This window comes from Aphelocoma coerulescens, chromosome 2 (assembly GCF_041296385.1).
Source record: "Aphelocoma coerulescens isolate FSJ_1873_10779 chromosome 2, UR_Acoe_1.0, whole genome shotgun sequence".
Classification (NCBI taxonomy): Eukaryota; Metazoa; Chordata; class Aves; order Passeriformes; family Corvidae; genus Aphelocoma; species Aphelocoma coerulescens.
In genome coordinates, this window is record NC_091015.1 from 168623484 (window position 1) to 168647800 (window position 24317).

At 52.5% G+C, this 24317-nt stretch overlaps 1 protein-coding gene across 14 annotated transcripts in view; it reads right to left on the minus strand.

The window, feature by feature from the left end:
* Positions 1-21188, minus strand: part of SCRIB (scribble planar cell polarity protein) — a 97446-nt gene extending 76258 nt beyond the window's left edge. For 7 of the 14 annotated variants that reach the window (XM_069005648.1, XM_069005650.1, XM_069005647.1 and 4 more), the window contains exons 1-5: positions 20815-21187; positions 3176-3293; positions 2879-2957; positions 1443-1532; positions 711-767 (exon numbers count right to left, since the gene is read on the minus strand). In XM_069005648.1, coding sequence (XP_068861749.1) covers positions 711-767; positions 1443-1532; positions 2879-2957; positions 3176-3293; positions 20815-20976 — 506 coding nt within the window. In that variant the 5' untranslated portion in view covers positions 20977-21187. Of the gene's footprint in view, positions 1-710; positions 768-1442; positions 1533-2878; positions 2958-3175; positions 3294-20814 lie in introns of all 14 variants that reach the window. The other 7 variants (XM_069005658.1, XM_069005657.1, XM_069005654.1 and 4 more) reach the window with 2 other exon arrangements.
* Between the last annotated feature and the right edge of the window lie 3129 nt (positions 21189-24317).

Genomic DNA, 24317 nt, shown 5'->3' on the forward strand with positions numbered 1-24317 from the left:
CAGGAAACAAGATGACAGAGCTGATGTAGGGTAGAAAACTCAACAAACCCTCATGGGCCAAGCAAAGACCAAAGTACCGACTGGACAGTTCTCCATGTCCATCCACCTGAGAGCGTTACCTCCACCAGCCACGGTCCCTGCCAGGAACTCATCCCTGTCCCTAACTCCAAAACGGGTCGCAACACTTACCTCTACTCCCTTGCTGGCTTATGTTTTGTCTGCTGCAGGGAAGGTAGTTATCCCATCCAGAACAACCAGGAGGGATATCCAACAAAACAGATGTCAGAAGCAAAATGTACCCTTCAGCTGTATCCTGTTGCTCTTCAAATCCTGAACCTCACTGTGCACAGAGCTCCTCCTACACCCCCATCCACACAGGTTTCTCTTTCTTTCCAAAAGAATCCACTGTCTGCTCCACCTCTTCAGGAAAAATGGTTCACACTATTTCCAGCAGCTTTTTTGGGGAACCCTGTCTATTCCAAATCAATCCTTACACAGAGGCTGAGTACAGGCTCTGAACATCTGCTGCTCTCCAGCCCTGCACCATCCTCTCCCTCCTCGCCCCAATTTATGGAAATCCAGCAAGATGCAGCCTATTTATGCCCAGCCTGAGCCCTCCCAAGCCAGGTGATGGGGCCTGCACTAGTCCCTGAGGAAGCAGCAAGAATGATCAGGCAGGAGACTCCTATAGCCCCCAGACAGACACTCACGTGGGGAGAGTCTTTAGCAGGTTCTCACGTAGCTCCAAAGTCACCAGGTTTGCCAAACTGCAAGAGAAAAGGGAGCAAGAAAGCCAGGTTCACTGGACAGGGCTTCAGGGATACAAGGAGCTGCTCATCTCCCTTCCTTTGGAACCACCCCTCATGTCCTGTGCAATGCATGAATGTACACACATGGATGGAGATGGGGGAACAGAAACAACACAGCTGTAAATGGCTTTGGTGGAGGTGAGTGCTTGCTGCAGTCACAAGGAACAACACCATGCCCACACTCAGGACAAGGAACACGCTGTCACAACCGGATTGTCTGCCCTAAAAGGTAAAATCCCTCACATGTGGAAAGCCAAACCCTATGGGAGAGGCACTGCACCCCATGGGGCCATTTGCCAGCAGCATAAATCATTCCAACGTCATCAGGCAGCCCACACCTGCTTGGAAAGGGGCAAATGGGCACTCAGAACATAGGGAAAGACAGGATTTGAGAAGACTGGATCAATCCTTGCTGTGCCATGAACCACAGCAGGAGAAGCAGCTGGGACCAGGACAGGAACCTTTGTAGGAAGGTCTTTTAACAAACCAAGAGGTGCTCACACACAGCACTGTCAGCACCACGGCAAACCTGCACCTGGCTTGTCCCTCCAGGTCCTGCCACTGTCCCCATCCCACCAGCAAGGCGTCCCCATCCCAGGCCCCTCCCTGCTGCCAGAACAGGGCCATACTCACTTCCCAATGTCAGTGGGGAGGCTCTGCAGGGACACATCGTTCAAGGCCAAGTGGCCCAGGCTTCGGAGCTGGGTGAAGCCCTCAGGAAGCCTGTGAGAACATGAACAAAACTCCATTAATCCTGTGCACAAAGCACAGAATCCCTCAAAACACTTACATCCCGCCAAAACCAGTCTTATCCCAATTGACATCAACATATGGAAAGGAGAACAGGAATCATCACCAACCCTGGCTGCTGATCCAGGACAAGTTCCATTTTTAAGACCACAAAACCCCCTTGCACCAGACATTACCTGTCCAGGTTTGCAAACTCAGCTCTGCAGTACCTGAGCATAAATCCCAGACTAAACCATGCCATGGGATCACTTACACTTGGAAGAAGGGAGGGCTCCCAAGCATTCCAAGTGCCAAACAAAGGATACCTCTGCAGATGAAACTGCAGCATTCCCCAGGACCAAGCACCATCACAACAGATCCAAGGTGTGACAGAATAGGGAAAAACCGTGGAAGAGGAAATTCCTTTGCTTCCACAGGCAGCTCGTAGAGCACCCCCCCCACCAACTCATCTCAACCCTGAGCCAGAAAAAGACTCTGACAAATAACGCCCAGTGCAGAAGTGCTGGTCACTCCTGTGGTACAGGGATTGTCACCGACAGAGAAGCTTGTCCCACTCCAGCAGTGCCCAGGACCAGGAGAGAGAGCAGAAATAAATGTGCCTAAAACCTGGACAGCACCTGCCCTGAGCAAAAAGGGAAGGGGACACCTGGGGCCAGACTGGCACCTGCAGGGACCCGGCAGCAAGACAACAGTGCCTGAAAACATGGCTCACCAAGGCAGGGGAGCCACACTGAACTCCAATATTATGTATTAAAAGCTCCAGAGTACTGAAAGACAAGTCAGACATTCCTACTTTGGCACAGCTTGGGGCACTGAGGTAAGGAGGAAACAACCAAACACAGGGTTCAAAGGATGGTTGTCCTCAGTTCTGAATAAGACAGAGGTGGAAAAGAGGCTGAGAGGCGGCAAAAAGAGCTAAGTGGGGCCCAAAAGAGGCTCTGGGGGACAGAGGATGGCATGCAGGCTTTTTCTTTTCTGCAGCACAAGCGCACATCCACTCTGGTTTGTGACCAGTGCAAAGGGAGCAACAAACTCATTGCAAGAGGACAGAAGTTGTCACTGTTGACACCAGTACAACTAAATGCTCATCATTCCCAGCCACAGGCTCTGAGGATGGAGCATACACCAGCTCCTCCTGACGCCAAGTGGTCCACCTGCCAGGAGAGCAGACAACTGCAGCTTTGGAAGAGGCAGGGTGATCCCAGGCCTTGGCTTCACAGGGAGACAATTATAAGATGAAGGTCAGACAAAGCCAGGGAGAATGTACAACTTCAGTTCTCCTTCTCAGTTGGACTAATGGATTGCATATGCCTTCCTACCTGGAGAGAGGATTCCCACTGAAGTCTGCAATTTCCAGGGATTTGCAGAATTTGATGCTTTCAGGAATTTCTGGAATGTCTGGAAAAAATAGGTGAAAGAACAAAAGAGGCTTGAGAAAATGGGACAGCAGGTAGTGGTGACAGCTTGAGACATGGTAAGACAACCCCACTGTCACAGCTCAGGACCTCTGAGGGATTGCTCCAAAGGGTGAGGAAAGGCCCTGCTTCTCCCGAGCATGAGGGCACAGGGAGTACTGCAGGGCCTGGGCACCTGCTCCTGCCCAGCTCCAGCCTTACCATTGCGGGAGATGTCCAGCTCCACCAGCTGCATGAAGTTGGCCACCTCAGGGGGAAGCCTCTGGATCTCATTGTCACTCAGGCCCAGCTTGCGCAGGTTCAGAAGCCGGAAAAAAGGCTGTGACAGAAGCAACACAACTGGGTCAGCAGAAGTCTGGGGGAAACCAATCTCCTCACCTCAGGAGAAGCCTGAGCGCCCACCCCGAGACACCTGCATGTTCCCACCACCCCCACCCCAGCCAGGCCCTCATGGGGCAGTCACTGTAGGAATCAGAATCCCCACGAAGGGACGAGGGTGGAAGAAAAAAGGTATAAATGAGTTTAGCTTGATCATTCATTTAGCATGTTACCCCACTGCTATCCTCCCTCCTGTGTAGGATACAAACTAAACACTCCTTGTTTCCTACAGCAACAGTTCAGCTCAGGCTCTGAGCTCCAGCACCATGGGGAAGTCACTCTGCTCACAGCAGACACTTGAGTTTGTGAGTCAGCTCCAGAAGAGCCAGCAGTGGAGAAACACAAGGAGATTCCCAGTCCAAAGTGCTGCCCCTGTTTTGCACACATCTGCTGTACAGGATGCTTGGTCAGGACATCAGTGGCAGGTCCCCACACCATCAGGGACAGCATTTGTGCCCCTTGTGCTGGGTGGAAAAGGCGCAGGTGAGCTGTCAGCACAGCCCCAAGTAACACAGAACTAGAGAAGGCACGAAAATTCTTTTCTAGAAACACCATAGCCATAGGAATGGTGACTGGAAAGGCCCTCACAACACTCAGCTTTTTCACACACCCCTTGGGGCTCCCAAAAGTCCATCAGCTGCAAATGGCAAATTCCAGGATCCATCAATCACTCCTGCAAGATACCACCAGCCCCAGCAAGTTTCCTAAACACAACGTACTGTAATTATCAACTGACCAAATACTGCAGCTGATTCTAACCACTGCCAGAGGTCAGATCCTGGACAGGATGGGAACCAGGGCTGGGGTGTTTGCTGCATTTCCTGGATTGTTTCGGAGTACTGGGAGTAACAAACAACAATGCAGGGCCACTGCAGAAAATATTCAGAAGTGACCGAGAACAAACTCAGGTCTCTGCAGTGACATGCAGAGGCCATTTCTAAATTACATCACCCTGTGTTTGTCCAAGGCAGAGGCAGGGAGGGGGTCACAGCAGCACAGGAGAGGCAATCCTGGGATCATTCATAGGTCGCCAAACACGGCCAAAGTCGGGGCTACTCATGCAGCGCACACTGAGAGGGATCAAACCAGAGCAAGCTCTGAACCTCCCTCCTCAGCTGCCTTTCCAGGTGTCCACCTGCACAAGAGCTGCTGGGACAGACCTCCCCAGGAACACCTGCAGGGCACCTTCAGGTGTGGGCCACCTTCAGGACCCCACTGCCGAAAATGAGAGCACAGAGCAGGCAAGGGAGGGGAGTGGATGAAAAGGTGGAGCAAACATAACCTTGAGAAGGTGCACAGATCACACATGAGCTGCTCCCCGCTCCCGCCGTGACAACCATGAGGTCTGGTAGTGTAACTGGAAGAGTTTCTGCACAGATCCAAACCACTGCAGTTTCCAGGTCCCAGTCAGGACACACTGCTGGGCACAAGTGTGTGTCTGAGGTACACCACACCACAGCACAGCCCCTGCTGCCCTGGCGCTGTCTGGTTCCCACAGCACTCTGCACAGGGGAAGTGAGCAGGGATGAACAGCACTGATAGGAAATTCACACTTCTGATGTCCCAAAGGACCATAATAATTGTATAATGAATAAATAAATTTTAAAAAACTCCTCTCACCACTGACCATCACTGGCTCTGTTTAACTCTGTTTATCTAATGCAGACCAGCTCAGTGAAAAGGAAGTGGGTGAAAGTCTAAATAACAACAAAGGTTCAGGGGAGCAGGAGTTTAGAGACTTGATTTGCTATTGTTTCCTAGAGCCTTCTCCTAATTTTAGAATGCAAGGAAATTCCAGGCAAGACATCGTGCTGACCTGCCAGAGTCTGCACACTGGAAAATAACCACAGGGACTGAACATCCACAGTCCAGTCTGCAGCACTTCTGCCTCAGGGTTCAGGTAGCCTCCGAATACATATTCACACTTGTAAATAACATTTGGAGTAAATGGGAATAAACCCAGGCTGTATGTGGCGCAGCAGCCCCCAGCTTCCTCTTTTTTCTTAAAAAGAAAATAGAAAGGTTTCTAAACCCCCTAGCACTGCCAGAGCAGGGCACAGCCCACGTGCAGAACTGCAGGAGGATGGACACAAGTGCTACGTCCCACTTGGCAGAATCAGTTACACTGGACCTGAATAAAATATTTACGTGCGACAATAAATAAAACCAGCCAACAGCCATCAGTGGTAGCCAGAAAAAACAAATGTGAGAATTACAGTGTTTTCATGCTCAAATTCAGGTTTTACATTTACCAAAAAAAGATGGCAAGAGGATGCGACCAAGAGCTGCAAACGCTGTCTCTGACATGAATTTCCATGTCATTTCCAGCTCAGTATTCTGTGAGCTGAGGACTTCAGCTCAGCCCAAAGCAAAGGCTGCACAGGAGATTCACTTGTGATGCTTGAAAATGAGAACAAATTAATTTAAAAATTGTTACTAGAACTAAGAGGGAAACCTTGAGTAGGCGTCTCTGGAGACTGGTAATTATCCCTCTTGCTAATCAAAGTTCACCCCAATTCCCAGAGCTGACAAAGCAAACCCCTGGACCAAGCACTGCACTGAACATCTCCAGTAAAGAGAAACTCCCCCAAATTCAGCGTTTTCTGATTTATAAAATAAAATACCACCAAATCTGCCTGACCTAGATCCTTCAGTGTCCAAACTGGACTCAGAGTAGATTAAAAATAGAAGTTTGAAGAAGAAAAAAAGGTAAGCCCAATCTCTCCCTGTTTCCTGGCAGCCCAGAAGCCCAAAGCCCACATGGACCAGCACAGAAATTTTCCAGCACATAGGAATCCAGAATCAGCTCAGGAAGATTCCAGCACATAGGAATCCAGCAGCTCTGAGTGTGATGGAAGTTATCATGAACAAAAAAAAGCTCAAGATCAGGGGTACTGATGTAATAGTAGCTGAGTGTAACTCGGGGTAAAAGCCTTTGCAAATCAGGGTGCGTTACAAAGATATTCACTGTTGAAGTATGGGAGTATTCACAGGGTAGATAAGGCAGAAAACAGCTACAAAACTGTCCTACAATTAAAATTCAGGGGCATAAACTCTAACCCAGAGCACAGTGCAACCAACTGGAAATACATTAGTCATTAATTAGGGACAGGTATAAAGAGTTTGTAAAAAACCATATGCCAAAAGATAAGAAATGCTCCACAAAATGACAACAATGCAAAAAAAGGCAGAAAGCTGTGAAATCCAGGCTCTGAAGTAGGTTTTCAGATGTAACATCCTCCCTCAGCAGCCCACTGAGAACCAAATGCAGACAAACACATTCAAGGGTTTTTGCTAAGTTCTGAAACAAAATTCAGTTACTTCAATCTTTAAAAAAAAATGAAAAAAGGCAACCTAGACCCGCGGATTTTCCAGTTAAAAGGGACTGAAATATAATCTGATAAAATATCCTTCCAATCCTTTGTATATCACCTTCATCACAGACCCCTGAAATAATTTGTGTTGGAAGGTACTTGGGAGATCGCCAGTCCAACCTCCTGCTCAAGACAGGATCAGGATGAGGCCAGAGCAGGTTGCCCAGGCCTTTGTCTGGTCAAACCTTCAATCATGGGAGATGGCCCAAAACTCCTCTGAGCCCCTGGGTCCACCAAATAACTAGCCTCACAGGGGAGCCACATGGCTCCAGTGGTTCACAGGCCTCTGCAGGTACAAATAAAACCCCTCAAACATCCCCTGTTGCTGCTGCCAGTCAAATACTGAGTGTGGCCAGTATCACCCATGAAAGGGAACCAGCAGAATTTGGGGAGCCCTTCATGAGCCAAACCCTGCCCAGTGACACCCCACAATCACTACAGGTCCAGAAGTCACACTGCTTCCCTCTACAAACCTGTCTCTTCCTTTCTGCATACTGTCCTTGTCAGAGTGGCTTTTTTTTTCCTTTAACAGGAGAATGGAGACATTTGACACTGGGTTTTCACTGCTGAACCCTGTTTTGACTGGAAGTTATGTGATGGCATTTTTGGGATGCCAAACCATAGAAAGGTTTGGGTAGAAAGGGACCTTTAAGACCACCCAGTCCCACTTCCTGCCATGGGCAGGGACAACTTCCACTAGACTTGGTTGCTCCAAGCCCTGTCCAACCTGGCCTGGAACACTTCCGGGGATGAGGCATTGACTGCTTCTCTGGGCAACTGGTGCCAGGGCCTCCCCACCCTCACAGGGAAGGATTCCTTCCCAATATCCCATCTAGTCCTGCCCTCTGGCAGTGGGAAGCCATTCCCCCTTGTCCTGTCCCCCTTCAAGCCTTTGTCCAAGTCCCTCTCCAGCTTTCCTGGACCCCCTGTAGGTACTGAAAGCCTGCAATGAGGTCTCCCCAGAGCCTTCCCTTCTCCCAGCTGAACAATCCCAAGTCACTCAGCCTTTCATCACTGGAGAGGTGCTCCAGCCCTCTAATCATCTCTGTGGCCTCCTCTGGACTCATTCCAACTGGCTGATCTATGCAGGAATGAGAAAGGATGTAAGTCCCGTGCAATTATTAGTGAGCCTCTTGATTCAGAGGCTGCATTTGGTGTCAGTTTATGAAAGAAAAATACCCAGTGGTCACAGCAGGATCACACTGGGACAGTCAAAACTATCCCCAAAATGTCCCCTTCCAAGCAAGACCCTGGAGCAGCCAAGCAGAGCCATCCCGGCCATACCGCGCTCACCCGCGGTGGTGAGGTCAGGCCTGCCCAAGAACATTCCCACACGGCACACTGTGGCTGGATTTGAGGTTACCCAGAGACACAGTAACAGGCTCAGCCGGTTTATGGAAACAAGACACACCGGTAGCAGCAAACACAGGCTCCACTGGCAGATTCACCTTTGGCTCCTGCTGAGGAGCTGGAACACCTGGGCAGTGGGGCAGCCCAGAGCCTCAGGCACTGATTGCTGATCCCAGACACGATTCTCCCTGATAACACAGGGATGCCCAACACCCACTGGCAGAGCTTTTCAGCCAGCAAGAGACACAAGCATCAAAGTCCCTGACCCTGGGAAGCTCAGGAATTAGGAGGTGTGCCTGTGCTTCAGCCAGGTCAGGGCACAGCTCCAGGTCCACAGGAAAGCGGAGCGCTCCCAGAAGGAAGGAGATGCCCACCTAAATCAGGAATGAGCTTCTGCCCTCACCCCAGTGTGTCCTGATGGGTCACCAGCAGCATGAATGGGTGGCACTGGAGGAGGCATTGGCCAACATTAGTAGAAAGAGATGACCCACTTCTGAGCAGGGACAACAGGACCCCTGCACCCCTTCCTCACTCACTGCATGGGGAAACAACTGTCCTGCTCCAAACCTGGCTGCACCAGCCGCCTCCTGCCCTGCCTGGGAGAACCACATCTGTCCTCACACAGCCTGCAGTAGCACCACGCAGGCATCCCAGGCCCTGCAGACACCAGCACAGAGCTGCCAGGCATGCCCAGAAAGCAGGGGATGTTCCAGAGAGCCGACAGCTTCAAAGGCACAGGAGGACGAAGGACACAGACTGCCAAGTACAGCAGCTCCCTCCAAAAGGCAATCTGTACCACAGACACGGGTCCAGCAGACCCACGGAGGGTTGAGATTGGAAGGGACCTGTTAAGGCCAGGTAGTCCAAGCTCTGCCCAGAGAAAGGTCAGCTATAGCACATCACCCAGGGCAGTATGTGCATACACAGCAATGTCATGTGACGTACATACACAGCAGTCACACATATGCATATACACAGCAGTCACATGTGACACATCTACACAGCAGAATCTCACAGGGCCTTCTAAGCCTATCCTCTGTCTTTAAGGAACCACCTGGAGCAAGTTCCATCCCCTCTGCCATGACCAAGCCTTCAAGTTGTGTTTCTCCAGCTGATGTGACATGTCTGTGTTCATGTTCATGAAGCTCCCAGCAATAGTGCTGAGGCTGCAGCAGAGCCCCAGGACATGAACAAAGGGTTGCTGGAGCTCTTAGGTTACCTAAGAGAACCACAGTGTCCAGTGATGCTAGGAATTCAGACACCACCCACATGTCTCCCTCCTGCTGCAGCGTGATGCTTGGCAGAGCCTTGGTCCGCCCCTGCTCACTTAGTCAGACCAAGAGGTGGAAAATGAAAAAAAGGAGAAAGGACAATGGATAAAAGGCTCAGGACAAACCCTCTGAGCCACCACTCAGTTATGCTGTTTCCCAGAAATGGCAAAATCCCAAGGGCAGGCCCGGAAAGCCAGGATTAGGGACAGAGAGGCAGCCTGGCTCAGGGTCACCACAGCCACCCCCAGGCTGGTACAGTGGGCTGGTGGAGCTGGTCCCGCTGCTCAGGCAGGAGGAGTGAATGGGTTGCAGTCCTGGAACAACCCATGCAGACTGATGGTGCATGGCAGGGTCAGGGACACAGATCCACCAGACCCACCGAGCCTCCCACACAGACTGCTGTGTCTGCAACCTGCAGCAACCACGGAGCCCTATGCCCACCCACTGTGCACACAATGGCAACCCAAACCCCTGTGTGCTACAGCTCCTGTCCCACCTGCAGGAGATGCATCTTCACTGCCAAGGAAAGAGAGAAAGCGTTTGCGCGCTGAGCCTGGGACCTGGAAAACACCAACAGTGTCTGGATGCAGACTGATCCCCCTCCCAGGTCAGCATCATGACTTTTTTCCAAACCTTTGTTTTCCTGAGGCTATAAAAAAAGGGTTTCTGGCCTACCCAAGCTTCCAGCTCTCCCCTTCACCTGGTGCCTAATTTCATAATGCCAGGGGAAGGGAACAAGGACATGGGGGCCCTTGTTCCCCAGAATCACCTTGTGCTCTGTCTGGAGGGCCAGCCCCTATGTTCCCACCTGCACCTGGAGGAGAGCCATCTCCATGTGTTAGAGGGAGAGAGGAAGACAGACAGACACCTGGGCTCCTCTACCAGTTTCCATGGAAAGGAAGCCATGCTGTCCTCAGCACAGACAGCTCGTGGAGCTGCCTTGGCCCCAGGACCCCTCCTGCCGACAGCAGGCAAGAAGGGGGTGGCTGCCCAATGCCACCACAGGCCCTGGAGACATTCTTTCCCTCAGCCAAGCAGGCTTTAGGCAGGTTTCAGTGCAACACCTCAGAATCTCTCCAGGTGAGAAACAGCAGTGCTACTGGAGGGGAGCAGGACACATGTCAGGGGAAGAGGAGTCAGGCACCAGCTTAACCACAGAGTCACAACCACCTGACACTCAGGCCAATAGCTCTGAAACCAGGCAGTGACAATTTCTATAGCTGGAGATCAGGAATGGGGTCTACATCGCAAACACAATCTTTACTCTGGAATAGGACAGAGACTTCTTGCTTCTGCAGCCAAAACCACCACAGCGTTCCCAGCTTTGTTGCCCAAATAGCAGGGCTTGGACACCTCCTCTTCCTCAAAAACAATGTGTGACAACCCAGGCTGCCTCAAGACACTAGCCCTGAGCCAGCAGTGTTGGTAGCAAGTGATTTTCTCTATGAACCAAGCACCCCAGCAGTGCCTGCTGTGTGACAACTCCTCCAACACGAGCTCTGCTCCAGAGCAGAGGTTTTGCCAACCCTTCCAACCATGGAAACGCCCATGCTAAAGTCCTCCTCAGCCTCCTCACCTCTCATTTCTCTTCAGAGAATTTCAAGTCCAACTGTCCAGCCCTGCTGGAACAGTCCCCGACTCCAGCAGGACAGCACATGTTTAATTAAAGGCAGGATCAGACTGTGCAGCAGGAAAATAATTACAATTATCCTTGTGATTCACAAGCAACAGGGCCTGGTTCCCATGCCACCATGGGCTGGGCTCCTAGTTAAGTTCTGTGTTTGTCACCAGGCAGGATGAATGCATGGGATCCTGCACTGCAGGTCGGAGGTGTCTGTCCATCCATCTGTCCATCTGTCAGTGCAACACAGCAGCTCCCCAAATGCCGACAGCAAAACCAGCTCATGTATTTGAGCCTTGTGTTTCATTCTCATTTTCCTGGTTAAAGAGCGGCTTGACATCTTAAGACCTGCCCCTGGAGGAAACAGAGACTGTTGCGTGCTCCACAGCTGGGCACTGGGACATGCGAGCACACGTGTCTGCCTTGCCTGTCTCAGACCTACAGGCAGGTGAAGTGTGAAGGAACCTGGGGCCCCTCCTCTCACACATGTGCTGAGAGATCTGTGACACCTGTGCCAGTGGCATTGTCTCTGGGGAAAGCCAGCCTGGGATAGAGTCAGGAGGAGCTGGAAGCAGCAACTGCAAAGCAAAACATCCAGGAACTGATCAGCTCTAAGGTTAAACCCAGCACTTCCAAGTCACTGTGCTCAAAGCCAGCATGGCACAGGTGAGGCCACAGAACTAGAAAGACCTGTATCCCACGGCTGGGCAGCACAGGCAGGACGCCAGCTCCAGAGGCTGCACAGCTCCCTCAGCAGAGCAGGACTCAGTCCACTTCCAGCAGAGCCCAATTCCTCTAGGCAGCACCAGGGCAGCAAACTCAAGAGACACCTTTCCCGACAGAGAGAAACCAGGAAAGCAATGGTTATTCCCAGAATAGCTTAATTCAAGAATAATCACCAAAATCTGATCAGGATAACTGAGTTAACACGAGCAGAGGTCAAACAAGCAATCACGCTGCTGAGAGGTGGGAATATCAGTTTGGAGCTCTAGCAGAGCGGCTGCTACCGAGCCCCAGGGGCAACCCTGATGCCAGAGGGAGGGCACCACAATCACCATCCAGGTGCCAGTCACCCGGGGACTTGGTCTGACCCACCTCAGCAGGTGTGGGACAACACCTCAGGCAGTGGATACAGACCGCCTGTCCCCCCAGCACCGGATCTTCCCAGCTGTCTCCCACTCCAGAAGTGTTTCCTTCTCCACTCCTCACAGTATTTGCCAGATCCTGAACTAGCTCCAGGCTAGTGAACTTCTCTGGCCACAAGCACATGGTCACCGACACCTGAGAGGAGGCAATTCAGACAAGAGACACCGCTGACATGCCAGCCACACCCAGGTCTGCAGTCAGACCCAGAGCAGAGAGCACGGGGAGAGGGGACACTCCTTGCCTGCCCACAGGAGGAGAGGCACGAAGGGGCCCAGCGAGGCGGGGCAGGGGCGCTGAGGGCAGCGAACAGGACTGGCCCCACATGCTCCCACACACACTGGAGCCAGGAGGAGACCAGTGGCCAGCAGACTGCTCCTGCCAGCCGGACACAGCCCTCCCCACAGCCCTCCCCACGCAGACCAACGGATTTCCGACTATTTAACCCCGTATCAGGCCCTGAGGAATGCACTGCTAATATATAAAAGTACTTAAGTGTTGGGAATACATTCCAGCACAGACAAAGCAAGCTGTCTCCGAGCCAAAGGCTCAGCAGCTGCTGCTTCTCAGGCACTGAAGCAGGACTGAAGAATGCTGTCCCCTTCAGAGGGGCCAGGGCAGCAACTGCCCCCCAGCACACAGCGAGGACACAACTAGGAGCAGGAAGGAATCTCTGGTCCAGGTGAAACAACAAACCAACCCAGGCCCCCAGAAAGGCAATCCTGAGCCAGAATTAAATCAAGACACCACAATTAGCATCCCATTGCTTCGAAGGCCTGGGAAGTGATCAATGCTCTCAGACCAATCTTCAACACGAGGCAGCAGTAGACTATGGCTGTTTGAGGAGAGAGGCCCCGACCACAATTACAGCCTCCACCTTGGTCCGTGCGATGGGATGGGGCAAGTCAGAAGGACCAGAACTCCCTGCAGCAGGCTCAGGGCATTCAGGGGCATTTTCCATTGAAGTATTGGAATATATGAAATAATCATGGCATTTAGTGCTATGGTTAGTTGACAAAATGGTGTTCAGTCAAAGGCAGGATTCGATCTTGAAGGTCTTTTCCAACCTCAATGATTCTGTGATTCTACTGCAAAAGCATTAATGGAGAGACCTGTGGAGATATTTCATGGGAGAGCATCCTGGGTACAGGTGAAGCAGCCAAATCCAGCACACCACAAGTACTACCCAAGGACCTCTGCCCCTTTCTGATTTGCCCTACAGTTTAGGTCTTCTCACCCAGGCCCCTCCCTGGCATACCAGCACCTCAGGAATCACCTTCTCCTGTTCAGCCAAAGGACACCATCTACTTCTAAACCATCTTCTCAGCAAAGGGTCAACTTGCAGTTACAAAAAGTAATTGACTGATCTGTAATGCCACAGGTATTAGCAAAGGGAACAATGCCAAAAGTTGTACTATACAATAACCTGTTGAAATTGTTTCCAATCGGATTGTGTTTTCCTGAGGCAGAAATCATAAGTAAGTTTATCCAGCACAGGGAGGCACCATAAAACAACGAAAAAAACCCAACAAACCAGGTCTAACCCTGAAACCAGGAATCCGAGTCAAGGCAATAAGACCAAGACCGGTAACTGGTGCAAAGTAGGGGACTCAGTGGCAGACTGTACCCTTGGGGTGCAGGAAAGCACATCTGGGGGACTGGAGAAGTCTTGAAGAAGAATTAAGTGTCCCTGAGTGGAAGGACACAGACCCAAACATCTCCTCTCTGAGCAGGAAGAGCACAAGGAAGGAGGTGCTGGAGCAGCTCCCAGGGGAACAGCCCAGACACAGACCAGTAAATGCCCTGAACCAGGAATGGAACAACGAGTTGGAGCCCACAGAGATGCTGTGATGCCACATCCCCTGCTCAGCACAGAGCATCCTTTCCATCCACCACACTCCCACCACTGCCTCAGTCAAGTTCCTGCCAGGGAGATGGCAAAACAGCGTTCCAAAATGCAGGAAACACACAGAACAGGTCAGAGGAGACCTGAAGAGGTTAACCCAGCCCTGCCTCTACCTCCAACCATCAATGAATTAACCCTTCCTGGCAGATACTCAGCAGCAGCCAAAGGGAACTGGAGACACGTGTGAGGTGCAGGCAGGGCCTCTGCAATGTCACATTCAGGCTTCAGTGTCGGGAGCACCAGCAAGGCTTAGGCAACTGACACAGGGAACCATCACCAAGCAACAGCAGGAACCCCAAAGGGGCCAACCAAGCCGGCAGTGATGCACCCACAGACACGGCAGGTGTTAAATCACCCAACAGAGAGCTACAGAGAGGTTTATAACAACCTGGGAAAGACTGAGCAGGAGCTTCCACCGCTGATCTCCCCACAAGTACCACACCAGTGCCAAGGAAGGTCTGGTGAGAGGCAGAGCCATTCCAACCACGGCCACCTGAATTTTCATGAACTTTTTACACCACTAAAGCTCTCTGCTGCCCAGCTGCCTCTGTACTTCGCTATTCCACGCACCTGAACCTCCTCCAAGAGCCAAGCTGCTGGGGAGACCCAGGCTGGACAGCACACCCACACCTGTCCCACACAGAGCTGAACACACCTCGGAGCTCAGGGAACTGAATATTAACAGTCACTTCCCATTCAGAGACCCCAAGCATAAAATCCATCTGCGCGCCTCTCTCCTGTTCCCTGTTTGTGTATCCAAGAATTGTATGTCCAGGAGTTTTATCTGCTTTTTTCTCCGTGACTGAGCCTTTATTTGGCTGCTGCCACCCCCAGCATAGATCCCACACCTCTGCTGTCACCATGGGAGGGTGCAGGGGACATGGCCTATGCTTATTCTAACTTCTGGGCAGCAGCAATCCAGAACACATGGCTTTTGGAGAGACAAACACATCCAACTGTCCCATTAACCCACAGGTTTCCTGAGCTCCTGCAAAGCATGAAGAGCCATGCCAGCTCTGCACACCAGTCTCACAACCAGCAAGCGAAACCAGTTTGTTGGCTGGTTTTGCTAAACAAATGTAGCTGTAGCTTTGACACAGCCTGGGATGGAAAGAAGCACATCCAGAGCAAGAGGAGGTGCCCTCTGCACATCAAGCCTTGGCAGGCTCCAAGGCTGGCTCCACACAGCGAGCCACGGAGGATTCCCGGCTCCCTGACTTTCTCAGGGAAGGGCTATTAGTACAGAGAGATTAAAAGGAGAAGCTTTACTCTTCCATGGAAGTAAATAAAACCCAAGATCCTCCTTACAGCCCTCAGATGCCAGGAAATTAAAAGCTGCTCTTAATTAGCTTTGTGAGGCCCCATTTTGCTTTGGGAAAGCAGCAACCATGGCCTTGAGCTTCACCCTGGTGCAGTGGGATCCTGGCTCCGGACATAGGACATGGATGCTCTCACCCCAGGCCACAGCAGCCAAACAGGAGGAACTGCTGAAACCCAGCCAGTTTCAAAGGGCCTTGCCATGATGCAAACAGCAACAAGCCCAAACAGGGAAGGACCTGCCCTGGACAGAAATGGGCTCCTCTCCTCAGTGTCTGTCTCCCACAATTTCCAGTGCAAGTGGTTATCAGCTCACTGAGCAGCAGGAAGAGTGTTTTCTGCACGGGGCTCAGTTTGTCATGAGAGCTGTAGTGAGGAAAAAGCAAAGCAGTGGAACTGCAGCCCCTACATTAGAAATGCCGGGGGCTTCCCTCTTCAGCACCACTGCTAAAACTCTTGGGACCACAGCCAGCCCTTGGGTTTCCTCTCTGTGCTGCCCACAGCCTCAGACACCTCCAGCCCCAGTACTCCCCCAGGAGGTGTCCAGTGGCCTGTCCCTGTGCACACCCATGCTGACACACGAGAGCTCTGAGGTCTCCTCCCTCTGCACAGACTTGTTCAGGATTTCAGTTCCTACTCAGCTCCACCCTCTTGTCCTCCTACACCAGGTCCTACCAGCTCTGCTCCACCCAGCTCTGCTCCAACCTCCCTTTTGCCTCCCCATACTCCAAACCAAAGCACTCCTCCAAAAGCACACCAAGAGTCTCTGGATCCTTCTGGGCTGTGACTGGCTCTGTCGTCTGCCACCTCCAAGTGCTCCAAATTCGATACTGTGTTCATTCCTTCCTGGTGAGACCTGTGCTTCTCAAGTGCTGACGGAGTGGCCTGGATGACTTAGGTGTTATGCAGCTCTGACGCAGTGATTAGGCCAGCTGTATTTCCAAAACCTACACCCCCAATGCAGGATCTGCTCTCCACCGTGCTCCTGCCGATACCCTGTAGCTACCACTCTCTGCAAGATAGGTATAGCAGAAGTCAGCATGGAGCAAGTCATTTCCACCTCTGGAATTCAGACATCCTCATGAAAAGCACAGGCAACTTATCAAAGGGAATTTATAATTTTTCATTAAATCATGTGGTATCACCCTGGCAGCAAATCCCTGCAATGGGGCAGCAGATGCTCCCACACAGATTTAATCAATCCCTTCAAACAGCCCAAGCAGAGCCACCCTAAGGGGAAATTTAGGCTCAAAACAGGCAAGTTTCCACAAGGGACAAGTGACGAAGAAGCAAGAGCAGATAGAAGAGTACCCAGCACTACAAGACGGAGAGAAACACAGGTTCACTTCCACAACTGGGAAGGGAGAAGTGAGGAAAGCACAGTAGTGTCACTCGGCAATCCCAGGACGTGGGCAGAGCATCCCATCAGATCTGGAGCAGAGCAGCAGCACAAAGGGCACTCTGGAAATTCTGCAGAGGAAAATGGTGCCACAGAAAGAGCAAGAGACCCCATGTTTCTGGAACAGGTGGAATAAGGACACATAAAAGCCCATCCGAAAAACCCAGCTGGTGCTGGGTAAGAAACCCCTCAGAAGAGGAACCATATAAACTCAGGTATTTTCAGGATCTTTCCAAAAGCCACCCCTCCAATCCTTTCACCTCAAAAATCACCTCCACAGAGAAGTCTTCCCTAAAAACCCTGCTTGAGCCCTCAAAGACAAACTTGCTACCCAAGGCTGTAAATGTTCTCTCATTCCCACTTTTTTGACAGATCTTCACAAGCACATCTCTGTGTCCTTTAGACTTTCTCCCATGGAATGGGCATGTGCAGCCCTGTTCCGTGAAACAAGCACACTGCCCTTTCTCCACCTTCCCTCATGGAAAGCACAAACCCTCCTCCCAGGGTCTCTTTCCCACAAAAGCCTTGTTACCATGAAGGGCTCCTCACCTGGAAAACATCCCCCTGACCCAACCAAAGATCTTGCCCACCACCATCCCTCAGGGGCAGTGTGTGCCTAAACCCAGTGTTCCCACCTTCCCTCTTCCTGGTGGAAGGCCAGTTTATTTTCAATTTTCATCGCCATATCCACCTCATACTACACAGATTCCTACTCCTGCCTTACGTATCTGTCCCTATCAACAGCAACATCCTTCCTGCAGTGACCTGCATGCCTGGGACCAAACACACCTTGGCACTGCTCAGGGAAGCACTGTGAACACAAACCTTCAAGACACACAGAGTCAAACCTAAGGTGGATCAAACCTGCTTTCTTGTTCCACCAACTGCATACCTCCTCCTCCTCCTCCTCACACACCTCTGGACCAACCATGGCACCAGCCACAGGGAACCTGGAGGGGCTGGAAAGGGGAAACACAGTGGGGTGCGAGTCTGCTTTCTCTGCCCAACGTGTCTCCAAGGCTCAGCACCTCTGGCATCCCCAAAGTCCCTGGCTGTTCTCAGGAGCAGCAGCACTCAGGACTGCTCTGCTTGTCTCCCTTCTTGTCCACAGCTGCAGGCACCTGATGTTCAGCTGTCATGTGAGGGCATTTAGGTTTGGCTGGGGATGGGCTGACACCTGGCACGGCCAGAGAAAGCCCTCAGCAGCTCCGGACAGGGGTTGAGAAGGAAAAGTGTGAGTACAGCAAGTCCAAAGCCAAACTCCCTCCAAGTCTCTCCCAGGACAAGCAGTGCAAACACACAATGGTGTCTGCAGATCCTCATTTTTGGTGGTTTTCTCCTTCATGAACTGCTCCACTTCTCTCCTCAGCTCATGTTAACTCAAAGCACTGTTATGTCATGTGCCAAGTGGTTCTGCAGCTCAGTTAAACTACATTTTGCATGAAAAATTATTTAATTTGCTCTGAACTGAGCCCTTTTTCGTTTCACTCAATGCTCTCCTGCAAGCAGCGGCAGCAGTCAGTTGCTCCCTGTCCACCCTCTCTGGGCCATCATTTACACTCTAGGCCTCTGCCATCAGATGGGGAATGGCTCTACCTTTTACTGCCTTTCCCAGACAGATGAAGGCATCCTGAGAGCGTTCACTTCCCTTGTGCAAAAGCTGTTATATATTGGGCCTGGTTACACCGTTTGCTGCTCCCCATTCTCTGTCCCTCTCCTGATTTACTTCATCTCCTTGAGACCAGGGGATCAGGACCTCACTGCTCTGTTCAATTTGTTCTTCTAATAATTCTTTGCCAGAAGACTCCAAAAGGGGAACTCAAACGCCAGAGAGGAGCCTGTGAGCCCAGGACAGGTCACGGCAAGAACCCTGATGCTCCAGGCCGAACAGATGCCACAGTTAAGTGAAACAGAAGCTCTTTGGAAGGTACAAAGGGCACGCACACAGCACCTGCGATCACAGGAAGGATTGTGTCCACACCATCACAGGCTAAGTAAAATGTCAGTATAAAATTTGCATTTATAATCCAAAATATGCTCTTCCAAGCTCACAAACCCCGGGTTGTCCCAATTCCAAGGGGTTCCATGTAGCACAAGGCTGGGCTGTGACTGTTCAGCAGGATACACGAAGCTGAGAGCACAGGGACCAGCAGGTTCTCCATGGGTGTCGCAATCACTCTCCTCTGCAGACAAGACTAACACCCATTCCCACATCCCAGCCTGCCCATAACACACATTTCCCAGTAGTTTGGGAAATCTTCCCACCTAAAGTACAACAAGATGCTGAGCTACCTGACAGAAGAGCAGAGAGTATCACACTGGTGTCTCCAGACCTAAACAACCTCACAACTCAATCCCACAGGCAGCCGAGCTCACCAGGATTCAGGAAGAGACAAGCAGGAAAGACGAACAGAACCCAAAAATACCAGAGCAAGAACTGCTGCTTCCAGACAAGAGAATCTGCTTGGGTGGGGATGCGTCAACTGTATGTTTTAACAAAACTGAACCAAACTACTTTGGTCTGAATCAAAACCAAGTTTCTGGTTTGTAAGGGTTTTTTTTTTTTCTACATTTGATGATAAATTCCATAACATGTCAGTAATCCAATAAAAAACTTGAAAGCTAATGACCTACTTCTCAATTTTTTTAATAAACAGGCAATTCAGCCTATATTCTCTGAAGACCATCTCTCCAAACACACTGCAGTCAAACACCTTCTCTCGCTGGCACAGGCAGAACTTAAATAACTTTTAAAAAATCATACAGTTTCCACAGGGGATACACGATAAAACTTCCTCTGGAATATCCCACAGCCCAGTACCTCCCAAGAGGCAGGTTCAAATTCCCATCTGCAGCATCCCGTGTACCAGATTACCAGGCAGAATGGGAGCATCACAGCTTGGGTTCCAGCTGCATGGTACTTCAGGACCCAAACACAAGAGCTCATCCCATCCCAGCACCCTGCCCTGCAAAAGCAAACCCTTGGGAGTCAGGAGATCCTGGGCCAAGCTGGCAGTGGAGCAGATGTCCAGTCCTCTGCTTCTGCAGAGATCACGGTGGCGTGGAACAGCACACGGAGGGCTTCTCCTGGTGTTCCCTGTGTGGAGAGCTCTGCGGCTGAACAGAATGGCAACAGAAGCTGCAAGTGCAGGCTGGAGCCCCAGATCACGGAATGATTTGGGATGGAACGAATCTTAAAGACCGTCCAGTCCCACCCCCGCTTCCATAGGCAAGGACACCTTCCACTATCTCAAGCTGCTCCAAGCCCCATCCAACCAGACCTTCGGCACTTCCAGGAATGGGGCAGCCACAGCTTCTCTGGGAAACCTGTGCCAGGGCCATGCCACCCTTCAGGAATTTTTTCCCAATAACCCTTTTAACTCTGCTCTCTGGCAGTGGGAAGCCATTCCCCCTTGTCCTGTCCCTCCAGGCCCTTGTCCAAAGTCCCTCTCCATCTCTCCTGAAGCCCCTTTAGGCAATGGAAAGGGCTCTAAGGTCTCCCCAGAGCTTCTCTTCTCGAGGCCAAACAGCCACCCCCAGCTCTTGCAGCCTGTCTTCACAGCAGAGATGCTCCAGCCCTTGGAGCATCCCTACGATCATAACTATAAAGCAGTTCTATCGCTTTTAATTAACTTACTCGACACTTTTTGCAGCTTACTGATTAAACCAGAGTTTTATTTAAATTCATGCTGTGCTTCGCTTGGCAGTGACTGTCACAGGACTGATGACTCGGATAAAGCCATCTCCCCGAGGGCAGGGGACCCCTTTATCCCGCTAATCGAGCAGCCGAGATGCCCCTCACAGCGGAGGGGCTCCTCCTCAGCCACGGTCTCGGCCCGTGGTGGTCGCACCGCGCCCGCCGGTCCCCGCGGGGCGCACGGACTCCCCGCGGCCGCTGCTCCGCGGCAGAAGCGCCCGGCCCCGGCCCCCCGAGCACGGGGAGGGCGCCGGGCTCAGCGGAGGCCGCTCGGCGAGAGGGACCGCGCAGGCCGGGGCAGCGCTCGGGCGGGCCGGAGCGGCCGCGGCCGGGCCGAGCCGCGCTCCGGGAGCCGTGGGGCGGCAGTGCCGGTCGGGGGCTCACCTTGGGCAGCTCGCGGAGCTGATTGGCGTCCAGCAGCAGCTCTTCGAGCGAGCGGCTGTAGCGGTAGATCTCCTCGGGCACGGCCTGCAACGAGCAGTGCCGCCGGTCCAGCGCCTCCACGTGCCGGTTGCAGCGCCAGAGCGGCGGCATGCAGCGCAGCATCGCGCCGGGCCGGGCCGGGCCGAGCCGGCCGGGATCGCCCGGGCCGGGCCGGGCTAGGACGGGCCGGGCCTGCGGGAGCTCCCGGATGTGCGGGGGCCGGGCCGGGCTGCGCCGAGCGGCGGCCGCGCTCCCGCTGCGGCAGCGCCCCCGCCCCGCTCCCTCCGCCCTGGCCTGGAGCTGCTCCCGGTGCCGCTCCCGGACTGCGCCCGGGGCCGCACCGCCCTCCGCGGGTGTCCCTGGGAAACGGAGTCCCTGGGAAATGGAGTCCGCTCCCGCCCCGCCCCGCACGCCGCCGCCCGGCACCGCCCCGAGGGCCGGCGCCGCAGCCCTGAGATGGACCGGACGCGCGTCCGGCAGTGGTACCATCCCCGCGGAGCCGCCAACCCCCGCCTCCCGGAAAACATCCAGGAGGAAAAACATCCAGAGAGAAGAACGAGCCCGAATGTGTTTGCACAGCGGGGTCTGGGGGTTCCCTCAGTAACTCATGGGTAGGCACAGAGACACAGACACAAACACAGGCAGACACACACGGACGTGCATCACTGGCAGGTGCCAGATCTGGGGATCGGATTTAGGAAAACACATTGCAAAAAGCCCCTGCCGCGGCGTGAAATTCTGTCGTGGAGCGGCATTTCTCTTGTAGAAACTTGGTGGGACCAGAGACTGTGCACGAAGGCAACCAGGAGCATGAAACAGGTCCTCATGGACAGAGCTCAGCCAATGCTCATGCATGGAACAGGAATCGAAGACTCCTGGAGTGTGAAGCTGGAGAAACCAGCTCTGCCACAAGAGAAACAATGAGCAGCCGCCTCCATCCCTTCTCCCTGCACAAGGCACAACAGATGGATTAAAGCCCACACATGTCTGTTCTGGGACACAGCACCCAGGTGCTGCTTCGTGATAAAAGCCAAAATGCAAAGGGAATCATTGCCTCTGAGCTGTCCCAGGACACTGCTGTTCTATCCCCTACTGCTTTCACAGTTTCCTGGCTGCTTTGTCACTCTTTATCTTTCCTGTCCAGTTTCTCCTCATTGAAGTTTAACCCTGCTCTATCTCTTATCCCAGCGCTGTCACATGGCCCTCAGACCGTCTCCTCTCCAGACGCAAATCTCCGTTCCAGCTCCTTTCGCCTTGTACCCAGCTCTCCACCAGCTCCTGCCATGGTTGTTTACCTCATTTCTCTCTCATTTTTCTTTCAGAGATCAGATCCTCCTTCCTCACAGTCTGACTGTGACAACTCTTCACACTCACACTTGTGCGACACTGGGCACAACCCAGGAACAGCCTGGGACACCAACCCAGGGCAGGAAAGATACTGTATTTCTCAGACTGCAGAGTCAGAAAGAATCCTGCAATGAGCAGAAAGTGACCAATGCCTGAGTGACACCAGAGCTTGAGGCACTGGTGAGGCACTGGTAAAACATTGGTGGGAGACTGGTCCTTGTGCCGGCAGGAGGAGGGGAAAGTTGTCCTTTCAGCTTCACTGTCCACCACAGGCAGAGGCTGTGAAACTGGGAAGGAAGGAATTTATGAAGTTGTGAAATCACAGAAGGGTTTGGGTGGGAAGGGACATTAAAGCCCATCCAGTTCCATGCCCCTGCCATGGACAGGGACAACTTCCACTAGCCCAGGTTGCTCCAAGCCCTGTCCAACGTGACCTTGAACACTTCCAGGGGTGGGGCAGCCACAGCTTCTCTGGGCAACCCAGGTCAGGGCCTCCCCACCCTCACAGGGAAGGATTTCTTCTCAGTATCCCATCTCTGCCCTCTGGCAGTAGGAAGCCATTCCCCCTTGTCCTGGCATTCCATTTTTAAACATTTGGGTTTATCGAGCTTTCATTTGCCTCAACTGCAGTGTCTGTATCAGAGATATCCTGCTGTGTCTGTCACAGCAATCCTGTAATAGAGCAATCCTGCCACACGGAACACGAACCTGTGACTTCATACCAATTATTATTTCTGGGGCAGTACCTGGAGTGATGCATCAGCTGGTGTCATGCCCTGTCAGAAATCATCAAGGGAGCCAGGAAATATGGGCGTGACAGCAGGATCTGTGTGAGAGACAATGAATTGGCCATTAGGAACTAGAAAGATGAAATTTAAATTTTCAGGCCAGCTCTGAGCATTTGTACAAGTATAGGATGGTCCCGTTTCCTATAAATGGAGGGGCAGTACAATGGAGCAAACCCATGATGCTTTGAGAATGGTTTCATTGATCTACCTAAGCCTCAGCAGAAGTGCAAGATCATGGCAGGGACAAAGACAAGAATTACAGTTCTGCATAAGGCTCAGAGGTTTGACAAAATGTGTCTCTCGAGGGAGAGTTTGCCCAGCTGCTCTCCATTGTTTATCATCAGTCCTGGCTGCCCAGAGAGGTCAAAGATGACTGGAGATGCCAATGTGATGCCCATCCACAAGCACGGCCAGAAAGAGGGTCCAGGGAACTCCAGGCCTGCCAGCCTGACCTTGGTGCCTGGGAAGGCCATGGAACAGATCATCCCAAGTGTCATTACACAGCACGTGCAGAACAAGCTGGGGATCAGGCCCAGCCAGTTCAGGGTTGTGACAGGCAGGTCCTGCCTGACCAACCTGATCTCCCTCTGTGACAGTGTGACCTTCTCAGTGGCTGAGGGAAAGGCTGTGGATGTGTCTGCCTGGACTCGAGTAAAGCTCTGACACCGTTTCCCACAACATTTTCCTGGAGAACCTGGCTGCTCCTGGCCTGGACAGGTGCACTGCTTGGTGGCTCATGGCTGGGCCCAGGGAGTGGTGGGCAATGGGGCTACATCCAGCTGGGGCCGAACACCAGTGGGATTCCCTAGGCTCAGTAGTGGGGCCAGTCCTGTTTAATATCTGTATCAATGCTCTGGACAAGGGGTTTGAGGGCACCTCAGCCAGCTCACAGAGGACACCAGGCTGGGCAGGGGCATGGATCTGCAGGAGGGCAGGAACCTCTGCAGAGGGGTTTGGAAAGGCTGGATGACCCTTTCCCAGCACTGTTGCCCTTCCCTGGACACATTCCAGCCCCTCAATGTCCTTCTTAGTTGGAATGGGCCCAAAACTGACCCAGCATTGGAGGTGACTAAACAGTGCCCAGCACAGGCCTGGCCAGGGCCTGTGGCCACACTCCAGCTGATACCAGCCAGGTCCCATTGGCCTCTTGCCCACCTGGGCACACCTGGGCTCCTGTTCAGCCACTGTCACCAGCACCCCCAGGTTCTCTTCCAGCTTTCCAGCTGCTCTGCCCTAGGCCCAGGTCTCTGCAGGGGGCTGTGGTGACACAAGGGCAGGACCCAGAACCTGGCCCCAATGAACCTCATCCCCTAGGACTTGGCCCATCAA